Genomic DNA, 26673 nt, shown 5'->3' with positions numbered 1-26673 from the left:
GTGGAGGCTTTGGAGAGGGTGCAGAAGAGATTTACCAGGATGTTGCCTGGTATGGAGGGCATTAGCTATGGGGAGAGGTTGGATAAACTCGGTTTGTTCTCACTGGAACGACGGTTGAGGGTCAACCTGATAGAGGTCTACAAATTATGAGGGCCATAGACAGAGTGGATAGTCAGAGACTTTTTCCCAGGGTGGAAGAGTCAATTACTAGGGGGCATAGGTTTAAGGTGCGAGGGGCAAGGTTTAGAGGCGATGTATGAGGGAAGTTTTTTACACAGAGGGTAGTGGGTGCCTGGAACTCGCTGCCGGAGGAGGCGGTGGAAGCAGGGACGATAGTGACATTTAAGGGGCATCTTGACAAATACATGAATAGGATGGGAATAGAGGGATACGGACCCCGAAATTGTGGAAGGTTTTAGGTTAGACGGGCAGCATGGTCGGCACAGGCTTGGAGTTGTAATGCAGAACATAGAAAAATACAGTACAGAACTGGCCCTTCAGCCCATGATGTTGTGCTGAACTTTTGTCCTAGATTAAGAACAAATTAATCTCCACACCATCATTCTACCGTAATCCATGTACCTATCCAATAGCCGCTTGAAGGTCCCTAATGTTTCCGACTCAACTACTTCCACAGGCAGTGCATTCCATGCCCCCACTACTCTCTGGGTAAAGAACCTACCTCTGACACCCCCCCTATATCTTCCACCATTCACCTTAAATTTATGTCCCCTTGTAATATAAGAACTAGGAGCAGGAGTAGGCCATTTGGCCCCTCGAGCCTGCTCCGCCATTCAATTAGATCATGGCTGATCTTTTGTGGACTCAGCTCCATTTTCCGGCCCGAACACCATAACCCTTAATCCCTTTATTCTTCAAAAAACTATCTATCTTTACCTTAAAAACATGTAATGAAGGAGCCTCAACTACTTCATTGGGCAAGGAATTCCATAGATTCACAACCCTTTGGGTGAAGAAGTTCCTCCTAAACTCAGTCCTAAATCTACTTCCCCTTATTTTGAGGCTATGTCCCCTAGTTCTGCTGTCACCCGCCAGTGGAAACAACCTGCCCGCATCTATCCTATCTATTCCCTTCATAATTTTAAATGTTTCTATAAGATCCCCCCCTCATCCTTCTAAATTCCAGCGAGTACAGTCCCAGTCTACTCAACCTCTCCTCATAATCCAGCCCCTTCAGCTCTGGGATTAACCTAGTGAATCTCCTCTGCACACCCTCCAGCGCCAGTACGTCCTTTCTCAAGTACGGAGACCAAAACTGAACACAATACTCCAGGTGTGGCCGCACTAACACCTTATACAATTGCAACATAACCTCCCTAGTCTTAAACTCCATCCCTCTAGCAATGAAGGACAAAATTCCATTTGCCTTCTTAATCGCCTATTGCACTTGTAAACCAACCTTCTGTGACTCATGCACTAGCACACCCAAGTCTCTCTGAACAGCGGCATGCTTTAATATTTTATTGTTTAAATAATAATCCCGTTTGCTGTTATTCCTACCAAAATGGATAACCTCACATTTGTCAACATTGTATTCCATCTGCCAGACCCGAGCCCATTCACTTAACCTATCCAAATCCCTCTGCAGACTTCCAGTATCCTCTGCACTTTTCGCTTTACCACTCATCTTAGTGTCATCTGCAAACTTGGACACATTGCCCTTGGTCCCCAACTCCAAATCATCTATGTAAATTGTGAACAATTGTGGGCCCAACACGGCTCCCTGAGGGACACCACTAGCTACTGATTGCCAATCAGAGAAACACCCATTTATCCCAACTCTTTGCTTTCTATTAGTTAACCAATCCTCTATCCATGCTACTACTTTACCCTTAATGCCATGCATCTTTATCTTATGCAGCAACTTTTTGTGTGGCACCTTGTCAAAGGCTTTCTGGAAATCCAGATATACCACATCCATCGGCTCCCCGTTATCTACTGCACTGGTAATGTCCTCAAAAAATTCCACTAAATTAGTTAGGCATGACCTGCCTTTTACGAACCCATGCTGCGTCTGCCCAATGGGACAATTTCTATCCAGATGCCTCGCAATTTCTTCCTTGATGATAGATTCCAGCATCTTCCCTATTACCGAAGTTAAGCTCACTGGCCTATAATTTCCTGCTTTCTGCCTACCTCCTTTTTTAAACAGTGGCGTCACGTTTGCTAATTTCCAATCCACCGGGACCACCCCAGAGTCTAGTGAATTTCGGTAAATTATCACTAGTGCATCTACAATTTCCCTAGCCATCTCTTTTAGCACTCTGGGATGCATTCCATCAGGGCCAGGAGACTTGTCTACCTTTAGCCCCATTAGCTTGCCCATCACTCCCTCCTTAGTGATAACAATCCTCTCAAGGTCCTCACCTGTCATAGCCTCATTTCTATCAGTCGCTGGCATGTTATTTGTGTCTTCCACTGTGAAGACCGACCCAAAAAACCTGTTCAGTTCCTCAGCCATTTCCTCATTTCCCATTATTAAAACTCCCTTCTCATCCTCTAAAGGACCAATATTTACCGTAGCCACTCTTTTTTTGTCTTATATATTTGTAAAAACTTTTACTGTCTGTTTTTATATTCTGAGCAAGTTTACTCTCATACTCTATCTTACTCTTCTTTATAGCTTTTTTAGTAGCTTTCTGTTGCCCCCTAAAGATTTCCCAGTCCTCTAATCTCCCAGCAATCTTTGCCACTTTATATGCTTTTTCCTTCAATTTGACACTCTCCCTTATTTCCTTAGATATCCACGGTCGATTTTCCCTCTTTCTTCCGTCCTTCCTTTTTGTTGGTATAAACCTTCGCTGAGCACTGTGAAAAATCGCTTGGAAGGTTCTCCACTGTTCCTCAACTGTTCCACCATAAAGTCTTTGCTCCCAGTCTACCTTAGCTAGTTTTTCTCTCATCCCCTTGTAATCTCCTTTGTTTAAACACAAAACACTAGTATTTGATTTTACTTTCTCACCCTCCATCTGTATTTTAAATTCCACCATATTGTGATCGCTCCTTCCGAGAGGATCCCTAACTATGAGATCATGAATCAATCCTGTCTCATTACACAGGACAAGATCTAGGACCGCTTGTTCCCTCGTAGGTTCCATTACATACTGTTCTAGGAAACTATCGCGGATACATTCTATAAACTCCTCCTCACGGTTGCCTTGACCGACCTGGTTAAACCAATCGACATGTAGATTAAAATCCCCCATGATAATTGCTGTACCATTTCTACATGCATCAGTTATTTCTTTGTTTATTGCCTGCCCCACCATCTCGTTACTATTTGGTGGCCGATAGACTACTCCTATCAGTGACTTTTTCGCCTTACTATTCCTGATTTCCACCCAAATGGATTCAACCTTATACTCCATAGCACCGATGTCATCCCTTACTATTGCCCGGATGTCATCCTTAAATAACAGAGCAACACCACCTCCCTTACCATCCACTCTGTCCTTCCGAATAGTTTGATACCCTCGGATATTTAACTCCCAGTCGTGACCATCCTTTAACCATGTTTCAGTAATGGCCACTAAATCATAGTCATTTACGATGATTTGTGCCACCAACTCATTTACTTTATTCCGAATACTACGAGCATTCAGGTAAAGTACACTTATATTGGTTTTTTTACCTCTGTTTTGAATCTTAACATCTCCAGTTTTATTCCTTTTGTTATTACTGGGCCTATTCACTGTGCTCCCCTCAGTCACTGTACCTTGTACTGTCGCCCTTATGGATTTCTGACTATGTCTTCTCTGCCTTGCACTTTTCCCCTTACTTCCTTTTGTTTCTGTCCCTGTTTTACTACCTTCCAACTTCCTGCATCGGTTCCCATCCCCCTGCCACATTAGTTTAAACCCTCCCCAACAGCTCTAGAAAACACCCCCCCCTAGGACATCGGTTCCAGTCCTGCCCAAGTGCAGACCGTCCGGTTTGTACTGGTCCCACCTCCCCCAGAACCGGTCCCAATGCCCCAGGAATTTGAATCCCTCCCTCTTGCACCATCTCTCGAGCCACGCATTCAGCCTATCTATCCTGACATTCCTACTCTGACTAGCTCTAGTAATGGTTTGTTCCACCCGGGGGAAAAGTCTCTGACTGTCTACTCTATCTATTCCCCTGATCATCTTATAAACCTCTATCAAGTCGCCCCTCATCCTTCTCCGTTCTAATGAGAAAAGGCCTAGCACCCTCAATCTTTCCTCGTAAGACCTACTCTCCATTCCAGGCAACATCCTGGTAAATCTCCTTTGCACCTTTTCCAAAGCTTCCACATCCTTCCTAAAATGAGGCGACCAGAACTGCACACAGTACTCCAAATGTGGCCTGACCAAGGTTTTGTACAGCTGCATCATCACCTCACGGCTCTTAAATTCAATCCCTCTGCTAATGAACGCTAGCACACCATAGGCCTTCTTCACAGCTCTATCCACTTGAGTGGCAACTTTCAAAGATCTATGAACATAAACCCCAAGATCTCTCTGCTCCTCCACATTGCCAAGAACCCTACCGTTAACCCTGTATTCTGCATTCATATTTGTCCTTCCAAAATGGACAACCTCACACTTTTCAGGGTTAAACTCCATCTGCCACTTCTCAACCCAGCTCTGCATCCTATTTATGTCTCTTTGCAGCCGACAACAGCCCTCCTCACTATCCACAAATCCATCAATCTTCGTATCATCTGCAAATTTACTGACCCACCCTTCAACTCCCTCATCCAAGTCATTAATGAAAATCACAAACAGCAGAGGACCCAGAACTGATCCCTGCGGTACACCACTGATAACTGGGCTCCAGGCTGAATATTTGCCATCTACCACCACCCTCTGACTTCTATCGGTTAGCCAGTTCGTTATCCAACTGGCCAAATGTCAGACTATCCCATGCCTTCTTACTTTCTGCATAAGCTTACCATGGGGAACCTTATCAAATGCCTTACTAAAATCCATATACACTACATCCACTGCTTTACCTTCATCCACATGCTTAGTCACCTCCTCAAAGAAGTCAATAAGACTTGTAAGGCAAGACCTACCCCTCACAAATCCGTGCTGACTATCCCTAATCATGCAGCGTCTTTCCAGATGCTCGGAAATCCTATCCCTCAGTACCCTTTCCATTACTTTGCCTACCACCGAAGAAAGACTAACTGGCCTGTAATTCCCAGGGTTACCCCTATTCCCTTTTTTGAACAGGGGCACGACATTCGCCACTCTCCTATCCTCTGGTACCACCCCTGTTGACAGCGAGGACGAAAAGATCATTGCCAACGGCTCTGCAATTTCATCTCTTGCTTCCCATAGAATCCTTGGATATATCCCGTCAGGCCCGGGGGACTTGTCTATCCTCAAGTTTTTCAAAATGCCCAACACATCTTCCTTCCTGACAAGTATCTCCTCGAGCTTACCAGTCTGTTTCACATGTCCTCTCCAACAACATGGCACCTCTCATTCGTAAATACTGAAGAAAAGTATTCATTCAAGACCTCTCCTTTCTCTTCAGACTTAATACACAATCTCCCGCTACTGTCCTTGATCAGACCTACCCTCACTCTAGTCATTCTCATATATGTGTAAAAGGCTTTGGGGTTTTCCTTGAACCTACCCGTCAAAGATTTTTCATGCCCTCTCTTAGCTCTCTAATCCCTTTCTTCAATTCCCTCCTGGCTATCTTGTATCCCTCCAGCGCCCTGTCTGAACCTTGTTTCCTCAGCCTTACATAAGTATCCTTCTTCCTCCTGACAAGGGGCCTCCTGACAAGGGGCCTCACGGTAGCATGGTGGTTAGCATCAATGCTTCACAGCTCCAGGGTCCCAGGTTCGATTCCCGGCTGGGTCACTGTCTGTGTGGAGTCTGCACGTCCTCCCTGTGTGTGCGTGGGTTTCCTCCGGGTGCTCCGGTTTCCTCCCACAGTCCAAAGATGTGCGGGTTAGGTGGATTGGCCATGCTAAATTGCCCGTAGTGTAAGGTTAATGGGGGGATTGTTGGGTTACGGGTATACCGGTTACGTGGGTTTAAGTAGGGTGATCATTGTTCGGCACAACATCGAGGGCCGAAGGGCCTGTTCTGTGCTGTACTGTTCTATGTTCTATGTTCTATGTAAGACATTCAACCTCTCTTGTCAACCATGGTTCCCTCACTTGACCATCTCTTCCCTGCCTGACAGGGACATACATATCAAAAACACGCAGTACCTGTTCCTTGAACAAGTTCCACATTTCACTTGTGTCCTTCCCTGACAGCCTATGTTCCCAACTTATGCACTTCAGTTCTTGTCTGACAGCATCGTATTTACCCTTCCCCCAATTGTAAACCTTGCCCAGTTGCACGCACATATCCCTCTCCATTCCTAAAGTGAAAGTCACAGAATTGTGGTCACTATCTCCAAAATGCTCCCCCACTAACAAACCTATCACTTGCCCTGGTTCATTACCAAGTACCAAATCCAATATGGCCTCCCCTCTGGTCGGACAATCTACATACTGTGTTAGAAAAGCTTCCTGGACACACTGCACAAACATCACCCCATCCAAACTATTTGATCTAAAGAGTTTCCACTCAATGTTTGGGAAGTTGAAGTCACCCATGACTACTACCCTGTGACTTCTGCACCTTTCCAAAATCTGTTTCCCAATCTGTTCCTCCACATCTTTGCTGCTATTGGGGGGCCTATAGAAAACTCCCAATAAGGTGACTGCTCCTTTCCTATTTCTGACTTCAACCCATATTACCTCAGTCGGCAGATCCCCCTCGAACTGCCTTTCTGCAGCTGTTATACTATCTCTAATTAACAAAGAAAGCCAACCATTCTGCAGAGAATTCTCAATTCTTCACCAGCAGACCGCTGCTACATTGGCCCAGCCTCTGATAATCTGTTTACAGGATTCTGGCCCCTTGTAACATTCTCCTCCCATCTGCATCTGTGTCATATTCAAACTGAGATTCTCCTTCATCCTCGTCAGACGATGAAAAGTGGAGTCGAAAGTGCAGATTTCCGGGGAACACCGCTATTAACATCCCACCAATCAGAATACTTTCCCTTTATCCATACTCATTGTTCCTCTCCTCCAAACCCACACCACACAGTTACTTCTTGATCCATCTGCTCTCACTTTCTGCTGCTAATCTCTTCTGGGATATCTAATCAAATTACTTTGGAACATTTGTACAGACAGCATCCAGCTCCTCATCCACCAGGGCTTCAATGGGATTAGTCAGGTATTGGCGAGATGGGACCTCAATTGGAGAGATAGTGGACATCTCTTTGATCTTTGGGAGCCCCAACTCCACAACAGAAGTATTAGGCAAATGAGATAAACCTTGCAAACAAATTCAGCCATTTTCAGGTTGTGTCCTCGATAGAGTCAATGCCAATGTAAGTGAGCAAACGTACGTCAAAATTATCCAACAGGGACTTGCTCGGAGATTTGGCAGTCTTGAATAGCTTCGAGAGAGAGCCTAGGTTCAGCTTCTCCGCCAGCTTCACCCAGTTTGACCCCACCACGTCCTGGTTCAACACTTTGTTCAGCTCTCCAAGGGCTTCAGGACCGAGGGATGCAATGCTGCCTGTAAGGGAAGCAGAGCCAGCACTTAGCTGTGTCTCTTACCAAACATTCACACTGGCTCAGAGACTCAATTCAGAATGACCAAACAGACAGGAGTATGGAGCAATTTGTGACCCCATTGCTTCAAGAGCCGTCTCATCAAACTTGTACCTTTTTCCCCAATCATAAAATAAAATAAAAACAATGGGAACATGTGCAGAATGAACTTGTGGAGTGTGGTACAGCAGCACTTTGGTAGATCGAATCGGGGCGGGACTTACTCAGTTAATGGTAAGGAGTTGGGGAGAGTTACAGAGCAAAGAGATCTGGGGTTACAGGGTCATAGCTCCGTGAAGGTGGAGTCGCAGGTGGACAGGGTGGTGAAGAAGGGAATCGGCATGCTCGGTTTTATTGGTCAGAATGTTGAATACAGGAGTTGGGACGTCTTGTTGAAGTTGTACAAGACATTGGTAAGACCACATATAGAATACTGTGTTCAGTTCTGGTCACCCTATTATAGGAAGGATATTGTTAAACTAGAAAGAGTGCAGAAGAGATTTACGAGGATGCTACCGGGACCTGATGGTCTGAGTTATAAGGAGAGGCTAGATAGGCTGGGACTTTTTTCCCTGGGAGCATAGGAGGCTGCTGGGGTGATCTTATAGAGGTCTATAAAATAATGTGGAGCATCGCTAAGGTAGATAGTCAGCATCTTTTACCAAAGGTAGATGAGTCTAGAACCAGAGGGCATAGGTTTAAGGTGAGAGGGGAGAGATACAAAAGAGACCAGAGGGGAAATTTCTTCACACAGAGGGTGGGGAGCATCTGGAACAGGCTGCCAGAGGCAGTGGTAGAGACGGGTACAATTTAAAAAGCATTTAGACAGTTATATGGGAAAGGTGGGTATAGAGCATTCTGGGCCAAAAACCCTCCCACACAACCCACCCACGCACACACCCACACACCCACGCACACACCCACACACACAATGCCCAGACACCGGATTGAGGGGGAGGACGGGAAGTTACCTTGTTGACCTTCAGCTGAAGCCGGCTTCGCTTCCTTCCATTTCCAAGATTCTCCCAGTAAAATGTCCCGAATCTGAGCAGAACGAGAGAAACCCAATCGATCAGTTTCAATACAACCTGTTCGACCAAGGCCCATTCAATTCAACCAACCAATCATGGCATGTCCTTAAAGGAGATTAAATTCCCAATGGGACTGGGTTACCAGATAGTGAATCGTGAAACTGGGAGCAGAAAGTTACAAAGGAACATTGCTGGGTGAGGTAAGTGGACAAAACTGGCAAATCGATGGGGAATGTGGGGAAACGCGAGGCTATCCATTCAGGATGGAAGAACGATAGAACGGATGGTGAGAAGCTAGGAACTGTGCGAGGAGCGGAGAGATTTAGGGGTCCACTTACAGACATTATTAAAAGTTAGTAGCCAGGTGCAACAAAATCATTGGAAATATGAATGGGATGTTGGTGGGTATTTGAAGAGGACTGCAATGAAACGAGATGCAAGTTATATTCCAGTTGTACACAGCGCTGGACAACATCAGCTCTGGAAAACTGTATTGAACGCAGAGGGGCTGCAGCACACATAAATATTGGCATTGATATGGGTTAAATTATGAGGACAGACTATATCGCCTTTGATGTTGAAGATGAAAGAATCTAATTGGGTTAGGATGGGTTGCTTCCTCCTCGCGTTATCCACGTACCTTCTCATTGGCGCTGATGTCAAATGGGGTGTGCCCGTGGACGATCGCCTGACTCCAATCATCTTCCTCAATATCCAGGACGGGCTCATAGTTTTCTGCACTTTGATCAGCTCCTTGAGTTGGGGATGGGAAGAGATGAAGATTAGAGTCAAATATATTTCTCGGTCACCAACGTCCTCTGCTCCTTCTTCATCGGCAATCTCTGCCCGAGTGCGAGGAAGGGCAGTGGATCAACTCGTACGCAAGCCGGTTATTTAACCAGAGTGGGCTGGGAAAGGGGGAGCTGGATGTTTGGGGAATGGGGGAGAGAAAAAGGGACGAGGGTTGGAAGGGATGAAGAATCATAGAATTTACAGTGCAGAGAGAGGCCATTCGGCCTATCTAGTCTGCACCGACCCACTTAAGCTACACCTACCCTGTAACCCCTCCTAACCTTTTGGTCACTAAGGGCAATTTAGCATGGCCACTCCACCTAACCTGCACATCTTTGGACTGTGGGAGGAAACCGGAGCACCCGGAGGAAACCCACGCACACACGGGGAGAAAGTGCAGACTCCGCACAGACAGTGACCCAGCGGGGAATCGAACCTGGGACCCTGGAGCTGTGAAGCCACAGTGCTGCCCTGGTATTGTCATTGGGGCTGGTTTAGCTTACTGGGCTAAATCGCTGGCTTTTAAAGCAGACTAAGCAGGCCAGCAGCACGGTTCGATTCCCGTACCAGCCTCCCCGGACAGGCGCTGGAATGTGGCGACTAGGGGCTTTTCACAGTAACTTCATTGAAGCCTACTCGTGACAATAAGCGATTTTCATTTCATTTCATTCATTTGTAATCCAGAGGCCCAGTGTAATTCTCTGGGGACCCGGGATCGATTCCCACCGTGGCAGATGGTGAAATTAGAATCCAATAAAAATGACCATGAAGCCATTGTCGATTGTGGTAAAAGCCCATCTGGTTCACGAACGTCCTTCAGGGAAGGAAATCTGCCGTCCTTACCCGGTCTGGCCTATACGTGACTCCAGACCCACAAAGTGATGCAGTTGCCCCTCCCCAGCTGGAGTGGCCGAGCGAGACACTCAGTTGAAGGGCAATTAGGGATGGGCAGCAGACGCTGGCCCAGCCGGCGACGCCCACATCCCAAGAACGAATTAAAAATAAGTAACCAACCTGCAGTGAGCAGCATCGCTGTGAGAGCAGGGAAGCCGTATCCTGCAGCTAAATGAAGGGCAGTGTTCCCCTCAAAGGTCGCATAGTCAACGTCCACTCCAGCCTGGGAAGCACAACAACATCAGCGTTAGAGTGGGAGGGGGTGGGAGGGGGGGGGGGGGTACAGATCGATCAGTAACCTGGGCTAATAAGAGCTTCAACACAGGACTTACATGCACTCACACATGCACACACGCGTGCGCACTCACACATGCACACGCGCACACACACACACACACATGCACGCACGCACACACACACATGCACGCACGCACACACATGCACGCACAAACATGCACATGCACACACACACACACACACATGTACGCACACACACACACACACACACACACACACACACAGAATGGGTCTTTTCTCTCTCACTTTGAAGGGCCCTTTGTGGTGTTTGGCCTGAAGGAGGAATGACAATCACCAGATTGTCTCTCCGCTCCAATTCTGCCCCATGCTGGGGCTTCGCATTTCTCCCCGGGTCCTCCAATCCCAACTTCTGTAGCGATTTACCTGAAATGGAGCTACTGCCCCCTAGCACTGGATGGACAGACCACACCCTCCCTTTACAGCGCTGCCTTCTGTATTCTGGTCAGTGTTCACTAACGCACCCAAACACAGGGACATTTAACTGGCTTTTCCACATGGATGAGTGAATGGATGAATGTGCTTTAAACATGGAACATACAGTGCAGAAGGAGGCCATTCGGCCCATCGCGGCTGCACCGACCCACTTAAGTCCTCACTTCCACCCTATCCCCGTAACCCAATAACCCCTCCTAACTTTTTTGGGCAATAAGGGCAATTTAACATGGCCAATCCACCTAACCTGCACGTCTGGACTGTGGGAGGAAACCGGAGCACCCGGAGGAAACCCACGCAGACACGGGGAGAACGTGCAGACTCCGCACAGATAGTTACCCAAGTGGGAATCGAACCAGGGTCCCTGAAGCTGTGAAGCAACAGTGCTACCCACCAGGTGGGTGAGGGTGTTGGTGGGTGAGGTAAGTGGGTAGAGTGGCAGGGAGGACGGGGTGACAGGTAGGAAGGTGGTAAGGTGGCAGCTAGATGTCAGGGGAGGGGTTAAGGGAGTGGCAGTGATGGGGGAGGGTAAGTGGGGGGGGGGGGGGGTAGCAGTTTTATCGTTATCCAGGAATTAGACTCGGATTTTTCAGTCTACCATTTCCTGCATAACTATCCCAGTAGGTAAATCGGAATTCCCTGAAATCTCCCACCCAAAAACAGAGTTGGAGACTTCGGAGGGACCCAGGGAGCAGAGGAATTGCCCATCAGAAGTCCCAACTTCCCGAGAAATTCCCACCTAATCCATGCACTGGGACGTCAGACGGGTGTCAAACTGCATCTTAAGGGTTTCTGATCATCCAGAGGCTGGGCCAACAATCATCTCCAAACTCCCTCCCTCCCTCCTGACAGGTTCAGCACGGGCCAGTAAGATGAACTACAGAACATTTGGTTTAAGTAATTTATTATGAAACAACTGCTTGGCAAAGATAAATAGGATAAATAAAATAATAATCTACAAACACTAAATATTATAGAGCTTCTGCAAAATAGGTCCATCCTCCAATACAACTTACTCCCAACTCCCCAGACACAGTTCATGTGGTGTGATCACACTGCCACCTAGTGATCAGAGGTGGTGTATATTATCTCCAGAATTGATTTCTGTTATCACACCGCCCCGCGTTCCTGAAACTGAACCCAATCACGCTGCCAAGTTGAGGAGTTTCAATGCAGTCCATCAGCATTAGCTTGGCTGCGGTGGGGAAAGGAACAGCTGTGAGAGAGTGCTCAGAGTGAGATCATAACACAGTGAGCAACATGAGAGAGGAAGTGTGTGTGTGAGAGAGTGAAAGAACACATCAGAGAAAAAGACAGAATGCATGGGCAGCACGGTAGCATGGTGGTTAGCATAAATGCTTCACAGCTCCAGGGTCCCAGGTTCGATTCCCGGCTGGGTCACTGTCTGTGCGGAGTCTGCACGTCCTGCCCGTGTGTGCGTGGGTTTCCTCCGGGTGCTCCGGTTTCCTCCCACAGTCCAAAGATGTGCGGGTTAGGTGGATTGGCCAAGCTAAATTGCCCGTAGTGTCCTAAAAAGTAAGGTTTTGGGGGGGGGGGGGGGGGGGGGGTTGTTGGGTTACGGGTATAGGGTGGATACGTGGGTTTGAGTAGGGTGATCATGGCTCGGCACAACATCGAGGGCCGAAGGGCCTGTTCTGTGCTGTACTGTTCTATGTTCTATGCATGTGTGAGAGTGTGACAGAAAGTGAGAGAAGTAGACAAGGAACAGAGAGGCAGCGACACAGAGGAAGATCACGAATGGTGATGACAGAGCAGAGGAAGAGGGAGAGTGTGTGATTTGTGGTGAGGTTTACTGGAAACGCGAGACGTTGCGAGAATTCACGGACCCCTCTCCTGAGCGACAGATGGATGGAGAAACTAGATTTTACTGTCTCCATGTTCCATGAGTTATGGCTATAATAATAATCTTTATTGTCACAAGTAGGCTTACATTAACACCGCAATGAAGTTACTGTGAAAAGCCCCTAGTCGCCACATTCCAGCGCCTGTTCGGGTACGCTGAGGGAGAATTCAGAATGTCCAATTCACTTAATATGCATGTCTTTCGGGACTTCTGGGAGGAAACCGGAGCACCCGGAGGAAACGCACGTACACGGGGAGAACGTGCAGACTCCGCACAGACAGTGACCCAAACCGGGAATCGAACCCGGGACCCTGGAGCTGTGAAGCAACAGTGCTAACCACTGTGCTACCTCCCAACACACGTCGGGGTTAAATGGAAATGTTGCGGAATATTCCTCCCTCTTACTGGGCTAATGGTAAGATTCTTGGTAGTGTAGATGAACAGAGAGATCTCGGCATCCAGGTACATAAATCCCTGAAAGTTGCCACCCAGGTTAATAGGGCTGTTAAGAAGGCATATGGTGTGCTAGCCTTTATCAGTAGGGGGATTGAGTTTCGGAGCCACGAGGTCATGCTGCAGCTGTACAAAACTCTGGTGCAGCCGCACCTGGAGTACTGCGTGCAGTTCTGGTCACCACATTATAGGAAGGATGTGGAAGCTTTGGAAAGGGTTCAGAGGAGATTTACTGGGATGTTGCCTGGTATGGAGGGAAGGTCTTACGAGGAAAGGCTCAGGGACTTGAGGTTGTTTTCGTTAGAGAGGAGAAGGCTGAGAGGTGACTTAATAGAGACATATAAGATAGTCAGAGGGTTAGATAGGGTGGACAGTGAGAGTCTTTTTCCTCGGATGGTGATGACCAACACGAGGGGACATAGCTTTAAATTGAGGGGTGATAGATATAGGACAGATGTCAGAGGCAGTTTCTTTACTCAGAGAGTAGTAGGGGTGTGGAACGCCCTGCCTGCAACAGTAGTAGGCTCGCCAACTTTAAGGGCATTTAAGTGGTCACTGGATAGACATATGGATGAAAATGGAATAGTGTAGGTCAGATAGGCTTCAGATGGTTTCACAGGTCGGCGCAACATCGAGGGCCGAAGGGCCCGTACTGCGCTGTAATGTTCTATGTTCTATTAACAATGGATTATTGAGTGTTTATGTGGAATTCTGAATGACCTGCAGACAAATCATGCAATTTCTACAGTGCAGGAGGAGGCCATTCAGCCCATCGAGTCTACACTGACCCTCTGAAAGTGCACCCTTCCCAGGCCCACTCCCCAACCCTATCCCTGTAACTCATTTAACCTTTGGACACTAACCTGCACATCTTGGGACCGTGGGAGGAAACCGGAGCACCCGGAGGAAACCCACGCAGACACGGGGAGAACGTGCAGACTCCGCACAGACAGTGACCCGAGCTGGGAATCGAACCTGGGTCTGGGGCGGAGGATGGGAAATGAGGGTGCGGGTGGAGGTGAGATTACAGACCTGGTACAATCCATTCAGCTGGGAATATCGGGAGAGCCAGCTTGGTTGTCATTGGTGTTAAGCACGAGGGAGCAGGCGGCTTAACCCAGAAAGGACAAGCTCCGCGTCTATCAGCAGTTACCCAGTCACCTGTACAAAGAGACTTACCTCCAACAAGAGGTATCCAGTCAGAAACAGGCTTTGGAGTTCGACAGCCAGGTGAAGAGGTGTCCGCCCACTCTTCTGTTCAGCAATGTTTCTATCCGCTCCTTTGCTGAGCAGAATCTCCAGCAAATCTTTATTCTGGCCTTTCACTGCGAGATGCACTGGGTACAGCCCTGGAGATGGAAAGAGAGAGATTCAGACAGTCAGGGGCTGACTAAAACAGATTAAAGAACAACCCAGATTCTTCCCACATACATTACCTACCATCACAGTCTGGCAACTTCAACAGCTTGCTGAGGACCTGAGGTTTGAGGTGTTCCAGCAACAGTTTCACCATCTTCTCATCGTTTCTATGGAGGGCAAGATGGAGGACGGAGTTTCCATGACGATCCAAAATGGCGGCATTAGCTTCAGCGGTGAGCAGCAGCTCAACAATGCTGTGTTGCTGGGTGATTACGCCAAGGTGGAGAGGAGTCTGGGAAACAGGAAAAAAAACAATCAAAATCTTTTAGCCTTAAATCACGGTCACCAAACCTCTAACCCCGTGCTGTACCTGTCCTGGGAACGTTTGATGGGGACAGTGTAGAGGGAGCTTTACTCTGTATCTAACCCCGTGCTGTACCTGTCCTGGGAGTGTTTGATGGGGACAGTGTAGAGGGAGCTTTACTCTGTATCTAACCCCGTGCTGTACCTGTCCTGGGAGCGTTTGATGGGGACAGTGTAGAGGGAGCTTTACTCTGTATCTAACCCCGTCCTTTCCCCAGAGTGTGCGGAGAATGGGAAATTCAGTCAGCGGTGCTGCAGGGGAACGACTGATATTTATACAGCACAGTGATAACCCTCACGAGGACCACAGGGGGGAAATCGCTGATTGATCGCCGTGTGAGCTTCTTACAACACCAGTTTCCATGGTGAGCCGGCGGAGGCCCATACAGCTGGGTTAGCGGGACCTTTAAATGTCGCTCCCAGACCCGGATCGGCAGCTGCCGATAATCCTGGCCTGGGAAGTTTGTTTTGTTGTGGCTCTATTTTCAGTTTAAAACAAACCAGTTTGGCCTCTCAGTCTGCGCCGCTTGGAATTATTACATTGGCGACGAGGATTAAGCACGGGATTCTCAGCATCCCTTTTCAAAACTTCCCCGACAGCCCCCATGTGCTGAACGCGTGCGCTACTGCTCTACACCGACAGTATAGACGGGGTTGACAGACATAAAGTAATTCTGACAGTAAGCGGGGCACCAACATTTATTGCCCATCACTAATCACCTTTCAGAAGGTGGTGGTGAGCTGCCTTCTTCAGCCGCTGCACTCCGGGTGGTGTAGGTACACCCACAGTGCTGTTAGGGAGGGAGTTCCAGGATGTTGTCCCAGTGACAGTGAAGGAACGGCAGATATATTTCCCGGTCAGGGTGGTGAGTGACTTGGAGGGGAACCTCCAGGTGGTGGGGTTCCCAGGTATCTGCTGCGCTTGTCCTTCTAGATGGCAGTGGTCATGGGTTTGGAAGGTTCTGTCTGAGGAACTTTGGAATGCTTGCCTTCATTGGCCGGGGCATTGAGTATAAATTGGCCAGTCATTGTGCAGCTTTATAGAACCTTAGTTAGGCCACACTTGGAGTATAGTGTTCAATTCTGGTCGCCACACTACCAGAAGGATGAGGAGGCTTTAGAGAGGGTGCAGAAGAGATTTACCAGGATGTTGCCTGGTATAGAATATACATAGAACATACAGTGCAGAAGGAGGCCATTCGGCCCATCAAGTCTGCATCGACCCACTTAAGCCCTCACTTCCATCCTATTCCCGTAACCCTGTTCATTCCTGATTCTTTGTGGCCAGTCTGGACTCAATAAAATCTGAGATGGATTAGCAGGTATCAATTATTGTTTTATTTCCACCAGCTTGCAAGGCTGACTCACTCGTGGGACATTAGAACACACACAGCCGTCTTCTAAAGTTCCCAAAAGTTAATGAGAACTAAGACAAAGAAATCCCAGCACATATTGATTGAATCACATCAAGATTCGCATACAAGCTTCCCATAGGCCAATGTATACACCTTCTGACCTGGCCATATATCCTGATTTGCTCACTTCTCATTTTCCCAATCCTGGCCTCTTGTTACCCAGCATCCTTTTCACTATTCTCTCCACGAGCCAAAGCTCCCCTCCCCCTTCCTAGCCATGCTGTGCTCATCCCTTTGTTCTCTGTCTGTGAACTCATTCCCCTCAGGGTCCTACTGTCCATCATATTCGTTTGTTCACTTCCTCAACCCAATAACTCCTCCTAACCTTTTTTTTTGGACACGAAGGGCAATTTATCACGGCCAATCCACCTAACCTGCACGTCTTTGGACTGTGGGAGGAAACCGGAGCACCCGGAGGAAACCCACGCACACACAGGGAGAACGTGCAGACTCTGCACAGACAGTGGACCCAGCCGGGGAATCGAATCTGGAACCCTGGCGCTGTGAAGCCACAGTGCTATCCACTGTGCTACCGTGCTGCCAATAGCTTCGAAGAGAGGTTGGATAAACTGGGTTTATTCTCACTGGAACGACGGAGGTTGAGTAGCGACCTGATATACGTCTCCTATAGCTCTTTCCTAGGGTAGGAGAGTCAAGTACATATGTTTTAAGGTGCGGAGAAAAGTTTAGAACACGGGTGTGAGGCAATTTACCACAGAGGGTGGTCAGTATATGGAACGTGCTGCCTGGGGAGGGGGTGTGAGCAGGTACGATAGTGGCATTTAAGGGACTTCTAGACAAATATATGAATGGGGGGGGAATGGAAGGATACGGACTCTAAGTGCAGACGGTTTTAGTTTAGGCAGGTACCATGGCCGGCGCAGGCTTGGAGGGGCTGAAGGGCCTGTTCCTGTGCTGTATGGTCTTTGTTCTTTGAGGGCTTGGGACTGGAGCAGATGACAGGTATAGGGAGGGGCGTGGTGGATGAGAGATTTGAAAACAAAGATGAGATTTTGTAAATGTTGGTTGAATGATAAGGATCTAATGTGGGTTCATAGATCATAGAATTTACACTGCTGGAGGACATTCGGCCCATCGAGTCTGCAACGGCTCTTGGAAAGTGCACCCCACGCCTCCACCCTATCCCCGTAACCCAGTAACCCCCACTCAATCTTTTTGGACACTAAGGGCAATTTATCATGGCCAATCCACCTAACCTGCACATCTTTGGACTGTGGGAGGAAACCGGAGCACCCGGAAGAAACCCACGCAGACACGGGGAGGATGTGCAGACTCCGCACAGACAGTGACCCAAGCCGGAATCAAACCTGGGACCCTGGAGCTGTGAGCAACTGTGCTAACCACTGTGCTACCATATTGAGCAGAAGGGTGAAAGAGCAGAGGAACAGAAGGATATGAAATAGAGGGAGTGGAGACTCATAGCGGACATGGACATGGATTGCTCAGGCTGAATTGTCGCATGATTTGACATACTGCTGGATGGGGAGCTGGAAGGAGGATAATAATAAGGCTAACCTGACGTAGATCATTGGGGATGTTGATGATGTTCTGCCGGGGAATACTAACGATGACTTGCAGCAGCTGCTGAACCACAAGGGGCTCGCGATGGATGATGGCCAAATGTAGCGATCTGAAAGAAAAGATCTAGTTAGACTATCAGCTCAACACCGTCTCCATGTGTGAAGTGTTATATGCTAGAACTCGCTGCCAGCCAGCTCGAGGTGGGTCGGAAACATTTCCATGGCCTGATTCGGTTTGCACAGGCACCTCTCTCCCAGTGCGCTAAATGGGGAGCATTGGTCTATGGGAGTGAATTATTTCTTCATCAAAGCCCAGTCCGCACCTTTCACCAATAAATACCCACCTTTCAGTCGCTGTCCTTTAACATACAAAGAAAAGAACAAAGAACAAAGAAAATTACAGCACAGGAACAGGCCCTTCGGCCCTCCCAGCCTGCGCCGATCCAGATCCTTTATCTAAACCTGTTGCCTATTTTCCAAGGTCTACTTCCCTCTGTTCCCGCCCATTCATATACCTGTCTAAATGCCTCTTAAATGATGCTATCGTGCCCGCCTCTACCACCTCCGCTGGTAAAGCGTTCCAGGCACCCACCACCCTCTGCGTAAAAAACTTTCCTCGCACATCTCCCTTAAACTTTCTCCCTTCTCTTTGAAATCGTGACCCCTTGTAACTGACACCCCCACTCTTGGAAAAAGCTGTTGCTATCCACCCTGTCCATACCTCTCATAATTTTGTAGACCTCAATCAGGTCCCCCCTCAACCTCCATCTTTCCAATGAAAACAATCCTAATCTACTCAACCTTTCTTCATAGCTAGCACCCTCCATACCAGGCAACATCCTGGTGAACCTCCTCTGCACCCTCTCCAAAGCATCCACATCCTTCTGGTGATGTGGCGACCAGAACTGCATGCAGTATTCCAAATGTGGCCTAACCAAAGTCCTATATAACTGTAACATGACCTGCCAACTCTTGTACTCAATACCCCGTCCGATGAAGGCAAGCATGCTATATACCTTCTTGACCACTCTATCAACCTGCGTTGCCACCTTCAGGGCACAATGGACCTGAACTCCCAGATCTCTCTGTATATCAATTTTCCCCAGGACCCTTCCATTGACCATATAGTCCGCTCTTGAATTTGATCTTCCAAAATGCATCACCTCGCATTTGCCTAGATTGAACTCCATCTGCCATTTCTCTGCCCAACTCTCCAATCTATCTATATTTTGCTGTATTCTCTGATAGTCCTCCTCGCTATCTGCAACTCCACCAATCTTAGTGTCATCTGCAAACTTGCTAATCAGACCACCTATATCTTCCTCCAGGTCATTTATGTAGATCACAAACAACAGTGGTCCGAGCACGGATCCCTGTGGAACACCACTAGTCACCCTTCTCCATTTTGAGACACTCCCTTCCACCACTACTCTCTGTCTCCTGTTGCCAAGCCAGTTCTTTATCCATCTAGCTAGTACACCCTGAACCCCATACGACTTCACTTTTTCCATCAACCTGCCATGGGAAACCTTATCTAAAGTCCATGTATATGACATCTACAGCCCTTCCCTCATCAATTAACTTTGTCACTTCCTCAAAGAATTCTATTAGGTTTGTAAGACATGACCTTCCCTGCACAAAACCATGCTGCCTATCACTGATAAGTCTATTTTCTTCCATATGTGAATAGATCCTATCCCTCAGTTTGCCTACCACTGACGTCAAGCTCACAGGTCTATAATTCCCTGGATTATCCCTGCTACCTTTCTTAAACAAAGGGACAACATTAGCAATTCTCCAGTCCTCCGGGACCTCACCCATGCTCAAGGATGCTGCAAAGATATCTGTTAAGGCCCCAGCTATTTCGACCCTCGCTTCCCTCAGTAACCTGGGATAGATCCCATCCGGTCCTGGGCACTTGTCCACCTTAATGTCTTTTAGAATATCCAAAATTTCCCTCTTCTGTATGACAACTTGACCGAGAGTATTTAAACACCCATCCCTAGCCTCAACATCTGTCTTGTCCCTCTCCTTTGTGAATACCGATGCAAAGTACTCAATATGCAAAGTGCAAAATACTTCCCATCACAAAGCCCCAATTAACGTCCTGCCCAAAATCAACCAAGTTAATGCTGAACTGCGATGGTATCTGGGGCATTCCGCCCATTGACCTCATATGGAGTCTGCACGGCGACAGGCCCATGTGACCAGACGATGATGAGGCATTTTCTGCTGCACGGGTTCTGGTTCTGTTGCACACAGACCCTCAGGGGTCAGTCAGACAGGGAGACTGCCAGGCAGGAAGGAAGAGACTGATTCCGGGTTAATCACCAAGCTGATCGCTGCTCGAGTCAGAAACTCTGTCTGAAGGAACAGGAATTGTGGAAAGTTACAAAACAAGGCGTCCAGAGGGTGCCTGGCTGCTGACGTCCATTCAACTATACTCAGACGATCAAACGGAGCAGACTTTGTTTCAAAGGGAACTGGGGGAGTTACCCTTGCGGGTCAGGGGCAAGAGATCCTGCTTAAACTGAGAGGAACTTGGGAATTCAATTTCTGCAGCAAATGCAGTGTCATGGATTAGTGGATGATTTTAACGGTGTTCAAATACCTTATCTGTAATTCAGTGTATTAGTTGTCTATGAAGGAATGCTTAGTCGATGTCAATTTTAGTTTGTTACAGTCAAAGTTTGAATTTTTGAAAATTATTTATCCGTGCAACGTGGGTGTCGCTGGCTAGGCCAGGATTTAGTGCCCGTCCCTCATTGCCCTCGAGAAGGTGGTGCTGAGCTGCCTTCTTGAACCGCTGCAGCCCCTGTGGTTTTTAAGTCAGGATGGTGTGTAATGTACGGTTTGGAGAGGAACCTCCAGGTTGTGGTCGTTTCATTCATCTGCTGGCCTTGTCCCTCCAGATGGCAGAAGTCACAGGTTTCGGAAGTGCTGGGCAGAGAGCCTTAGCGAGTTCCTGCAGTGCATCTTGTCGATGGTACACACGGCTGCCACTGTGCGTCGGTGGTGGAGGGAGTGAATGTTTGTGGAAGGAGGGGCAATCAAGCGGAGCTGCTTTGTCCTGGATGGTGTTGAGCTTCTTGAGTGTTGTTGGAGCTGCACTCATCCAGGCAAGTGGAGAGTATTCCATCACACTCCTGACTTGTGTAGATGGTGGACAGGCTTTGGGGAGTCAGGAGGTGAGTTACTCGCTGTAGGATTCCTAGTCTTTGACCTAACCTGGGAGTCACAATATTAATGTGGCTGGGTCCAGTTCAGATTCTGACCAATGGTAACGCCCCAGAATATTGATTGTGGGGGATTCAGCGATGGTGATGGTTAGATCCTCTCTTGTAGGAGATGGTCACTGCCTGTAACTTTCCACTTTTCAGCACTAATGTGAAACTGTGACTCTGCATCGCTCATTGAGAAATTCAAATCCAAATTATTTGTCTCCACAGGGATGATAATCGCTTGGATATATCACCATAAACACATCCAACACATGGATAGGGCACACAAAATCTGGTCACCATGGGGACATCGCCATAAACATGTTGCTGCTAATGCATGAAAGAATACATACGTGTCTCCATGTTCATCCTGAATAGCTGTCAGGTGTCTCTGGACAGCCAATAGCATGCGGACGTCTCCCGTGATGGCGTAATCCAGTAAAGCCTGTGCTGTACGCTCGGTAATCTGCAATGCTCTCATCTGAAGAAATTGCTCTGCAGAATAAGAACAGAATGAGTGATCCACGGATTAACACCTCACAGTGAACAAGTTAATCAGTGATCCACAGATCACCATCCCACAGTGAACAAGTTAATGAGGGATCCATGGATTAACACCTCACAGTGAACAAGTTACTGAGAGATCCACAGATCAACACATCCCAGTGAACAAGTTAACGAGTGATCCACAGATCAACACATCACAGTGAACAAGTTAACGAGTGATCCACAGATCACCATCCCACAGTGAACAAGTTAATGAGTGATCCACAGATCACCATCCCAGTGAACAAGTTAATGAGTGATCCACAGATCACCATCCCAGTGAACAAGTTAATGAGTGATCCACAGATCACCATCCCACAGTGAACAAGTTAATGAGTGATCCACAGATCACCATCCCACAGTGAACAGGTTAATGAGTGATCCACAGATCACCATCCCACAGTGAACAAGTTAATGAGTGATCCACAGATCACCATCCCACAGTGAAGAAGTTAATGAGTGATCCACAGATCACCATCCCACAGTGAACAGGTTAATGAGTGATCCACAGATCAACACCTCACAGTGAACAGGTTAATGAGTGATCCACAGATCACCATCCCACAGTGAACAAGTTAACGAGTGATCCACAGATCAACACATCACAGTAAACAAATTAACGAGTGACCCACAGATCACCATCCCACAGTGAACAGGTTAATGAGTGATCCACAGATCACCATCCCACAATGAACAAGTTAATGAGTGATCCACAGATCACCATCCCACTGAACAAGTTAATGAGTGATCCACAGATCACCATCCCAGTGGATAAGTTAATGAGTGATCCACAGATCACCATCCCACAGTGAACAAGTTAATGAGTGATCCACAGATCACCATCCCACAGTGAACAGGTTAATGAGTGACCCACAGATCACCATACCACAGTGAACAGGTTAATCAGTGATCCACAGATCACCATCCCACAGTGAACAAGTTAATGAGTGATCCACAGATCACCATCCCAGTGAACAAGTTAATGAGTGATCCACAGATCAACATCCCAGTGAACAAGTTTTTTTTTTTTTAAAATAATTTTTATTGAATTTTTCAAAATACAAACATTTTAACCCCCCCTACATTTACATTTAAATTATAACAAAACAAAGTCAAACCCCCCTACTTAACAAGACAAAGAAAAAAAAATCCCCCCCCCCCCTACCCGCGCGTCCCCCCCCCCCCCCCCCCCCCCGCCGGCGAACCGACAGTCAGACCAACTTATCATTCCTAGCAGCGTCCTCGGGCAGGCCTTGCCCGTGCCACCGCCGCTACCGTACTTCCTTCGTCGTTGTCCCCCCTCCCCCCCCCCCCTCCCGCCCTCCCCTCCCCTCCCGGGTTGCTGCTGTCATGGCCTCAGTTTCTATCTCTGATCCAAGAGGTCTAGGAAGGGTTGCCATCGCCTGGAAAACCCCTGCACCGACCCTCTCAGGGCGAATTTGATCCTTTCCAATTGGATGAAGTTTGCCATGTCGTTTAACCAGGTGTTAACACTCGGAGGCCTTTCGTCCCTCCACTGAATCAGGATCCTCCTCCGAGCCACCCAGTGAACAAGTTAATGAGTGATCCACAGATCAACACCTCACAGTGAACAGGTTAATGAGTGATCCACAGATCACCAACCCACAGTGAACAGGTTAATGAGTGATCCACAGATCACCATCCCAGTGAACAAGTTAATGAGTGATCCACAGATCAACATCCCAGTGAACAAGTTAATGAGTGATCCACAGATCACCAACCCACAGTGAACAGGTTAATGAGTGATCCACAGATCACCATCCCAGTGAACAAGTTAATGAGTGATCCACAGGTCACCATCCCAGTGAACAGGTTAATGAGTGATCCACAGATCAACACATCACAGTGAACAAGTTACTGAGTGATCCACAGATCACCATCCCAGTGAACAAGTTAATGAGTGATCCACAGATCACCATCCCAGTGAATAAGTTAATGAGTGATCCACAGATCAACATCCCAGTGAACAAGTTAATGAGTGATCCACAGATCACCATCCCAGTGAACAAGTTAATGAGTGATCCACAGATCACCATCCCACAGTGAACAGGTTAATGAGTGATCCACAGATCACCATCCCAGTGAACAAGTTAATGAGTGATCCACAGATCAACACCTCACAGTGAACAGGTTAATGAGTGATCCACAGATCACCATCCCAGTGAACAAGTTAATGAGTGATCCACAGATCAACACCTCACAGTGAACAGGTTACTGAGTGATCCACAGATCACCATCCCAGTGAACAGGTTAATGAGTGATCCACAGATCAACACCTCACAGTGAACAGGTTACTGAGTGATCCACAGATCACCAACCCACAGTGAACAGGTTACTGAGTGATCCACAGATCACCATCCCACAGTGAACAGGTTAATGAGTGATCCACAGATCAACACCTCACAGTGAACAGGTTACTGAGTGATCCACAGATCACCATCCCAGTGAACAAGTTAACGAGTGATCCACAGTTTACCATCCCAGTGAACAAGTTAATGAGTGATCCACAGATCACCATCCCAGTGAACAGGTTAATGAGTGATCCACAGATCAACACCTCACAGTGAACAGGTTACTGAGTGATCCACAGATCACCATCCCAGTGAACAAGTTAACGAGTGATCCACAGATCACCATCCCAGTGAATAAGTTAATGAGTGATCCACAGATCACCATCCCAGTTAACAAGTTAATGAGTGATCCACAGATCACCATCCCAGTGAATAAGTTAATGAGTGATCCACAGATCACCATCCCAGTGAACAAGTTAATGAGTGATCCACAGATCACCATCCCAGTGAACAGGTTAATGAGTGATCCACAGATCACCAACCCACAGTGAACAGGTTAATGAGTGACCCACAGATCACCATCCCAGTGAACAAGTTAATGAGTGATCCACAGATCACCATCCCACAGTGAACAAGTTAATGAGTGATCCACAGTTTACCATCCCAGTGAACAAGTTAATGAGTGATCCACAGATCACCATCCCAGTGAACAAGTTAACGAGTGATCCACAGTTTACCATCCCAGTGAACAAGTTAATGAGTGATCCACAGATCACCATCCCAGTGAACAAGTTAATGAGTGATCCACAGATCACCATCCCAGTGAACAAGTTAACGAGTGATCCACAGTTTACCATCCCAGTGAACAAGTTAATGAGTGATCCACAGATCACCATCCCAGTGAACAAGTTAACGAGTGATCCACATTCAAACAGCTGGGCCCTTGAGTCTGTTTCGTCGTTCAATGATATCACTGCTGACCTGCAGCTGAACTCTGATCCACCCATCCCTGCGTATATTTAGTTAACAAAAATGTATAAATCTCAGATTCCCGAATGAACGTACAAATCAGGAGCAGGAGATCAGCACTCGGCCCTGCCACGACTCCGCCATTCAATAAGATCATGGCCGATCGTAGCATAACTTCAACTCCACATTCTGCGCCACCCCCCAATAACCTTCAACTCTCGTCAGCCAAGAATCACCTACTTCTACCAGAAAGACGTTCAGTAACCCTGTGTCAAACCGAGTCAACCCCTGCCTTAACCCCTCGGTCAACCCCTGCCTCAACCCCTCGGTCAATCCCTGCCTCAACCCCTCGGTCAATCCCTGCCTCAACCCCTTGGTCAATCCCTGCCTCAACCCCTCGGTCAACCCCTGCCTCAACACGAGTCAACTCCTGCCTCAACCCCTCGGTCAACCCCTCGGTCAACCCCTGCCTCAACACCTCGGTCAACCCCTGCCTCAACACGAGTCAACCCCTGCCTCAACCCCTCGGTCAACCCCTCGGTCAACCCCTGCCTCAACACGAGTCAATCCCTGCCTCAACCCCTCGGTCAACCCCTGCCTCAACCCCTGCGTCAACACGAGTCAATCCCTGCCTCAACCCCTCGGTCAACCCCTGCCTCAACCCCTCGGTCAACCCCTGCCTCAACCCCTCGAACAACCCCTGCCTCAACTGCTTTTACGGGAAGTAAATACCACAGGCTCACAATTCTCTGCAAAAATAAATGACTCATCTCCACCTTAAATCGGAGACTCCTTAATTTTGAACCATGTCATGAGACCATAAGACACAGGAGCAGAATGAGGTCACTCAGCCCATCGAGTCTGCTCCGCCATTCAATCATGGCTGATAGAATCAGGGCCAATAGAAGCTGTCTTCTCATTGGACCAGAACCATCCTGCTGCACATTCCAGGAACGTCCCTCTTGACCTTTTGTCTGTTCCTATCCCAGTCTAAATTTAGATAATTGAAGTTCATCCTTGACCATTCTTACACCTCTCTGTAATGACTTTCTCAATATATTTCTCCACATCTCTTCCACTAGTTGGTGGATTATATACGACACAAATCAACATTATTCCAGCGTTTCCATTCCTTACCTTGAGCTGGAGAGATTCTGTCCTTCACTATTCTGGAACATCCTCTCTCTCTCCCGCACTGTATTCCCAGCGTTAATTCATTCTGCCACTCCTCCCATCCCCTTCTTCCTTCCTTGCCTCTTCTCAACACATTATAGGCAGGAATATTTAATGTGCAGTCCTGGCCTTCCTTAGGCCAGGTCTCCGTTATAGCAACACTATCAGAATTCCATTTGTCAACCTGTGTCTATAGTTCACCAGTCTTATTAATCACACTCTGTGAATTCACAACATGAACATTAATCCTGATTTTAGCATCTCCACCCATTATCCCTCACTCTGATCCCATCTAATGACTTCCCACACCGACTCTACTTCTATCAATCTCTCTAAGTATTCTCCTTGAGACTACCCTCCGAAGTA

General features: G+C 47.7%; 1 protein-coding gene across 1 annotated transcript in view; it reads right to left on the bottom strand.

Annotated features, from left to right (window-relative positions):
- nfkb2 (nuclear factor of kappa light polypeptide gene enhancer in B-cells 2 (p49/p100)) overlaps positions 1-26673 on the bottom strand; it is a 79519-nt gene that overhangs the window by 21484 nt on the left and 31362 nt on the right. Inside the window, exons 8-15 of the mRNA XM_038783281.1 lie at positions 21661-21802; positions 18082-18196; positions 14849-15059; positions 14588-14757; positions 10462-10564; positions 9296-9408; positions 8596-8668; positions 7417-7589 (exon numbers count right to left, since the gene is read on the bottom strand). Of these exons, the coding sequence (XP_038639209.1) occupies positions 7417-7589; positions 8596-8668; positions 9296-9408; positions 10462-10564; positions 14588-14757; positions 14849-15059; positions 18082-18196; positions 21661-21802 (1100 nt within the window). The remainder of the gene's footprint in view (positions 1-7416; positions 7590-8595; positions 8669-9295; positions 9409-10461; positions 10565-14587; positions 14758-14848; positions 15060-18081; positions 18197-21660; positions 21803-26673) is intronic.

This window comes from Scyliorhinus canicula, chromosome 22 (genome assembly GCF_902713615.1).
Source record: "Scyliorhinus canicula chromosome 22, sScyCan1.1, whole genome shotgun sequence".
Classification (NCBI taxonomy): Eukaryota; Metazoa; Chordata; class Chondrichthyes; order Carcharhiniformes; family Scyliorhinidae; genus Scyliorhinus; species Scyliorhinus canicula.
This window is presented reverse-complemented; position numbering and strand designations above follow the sequence as displayed.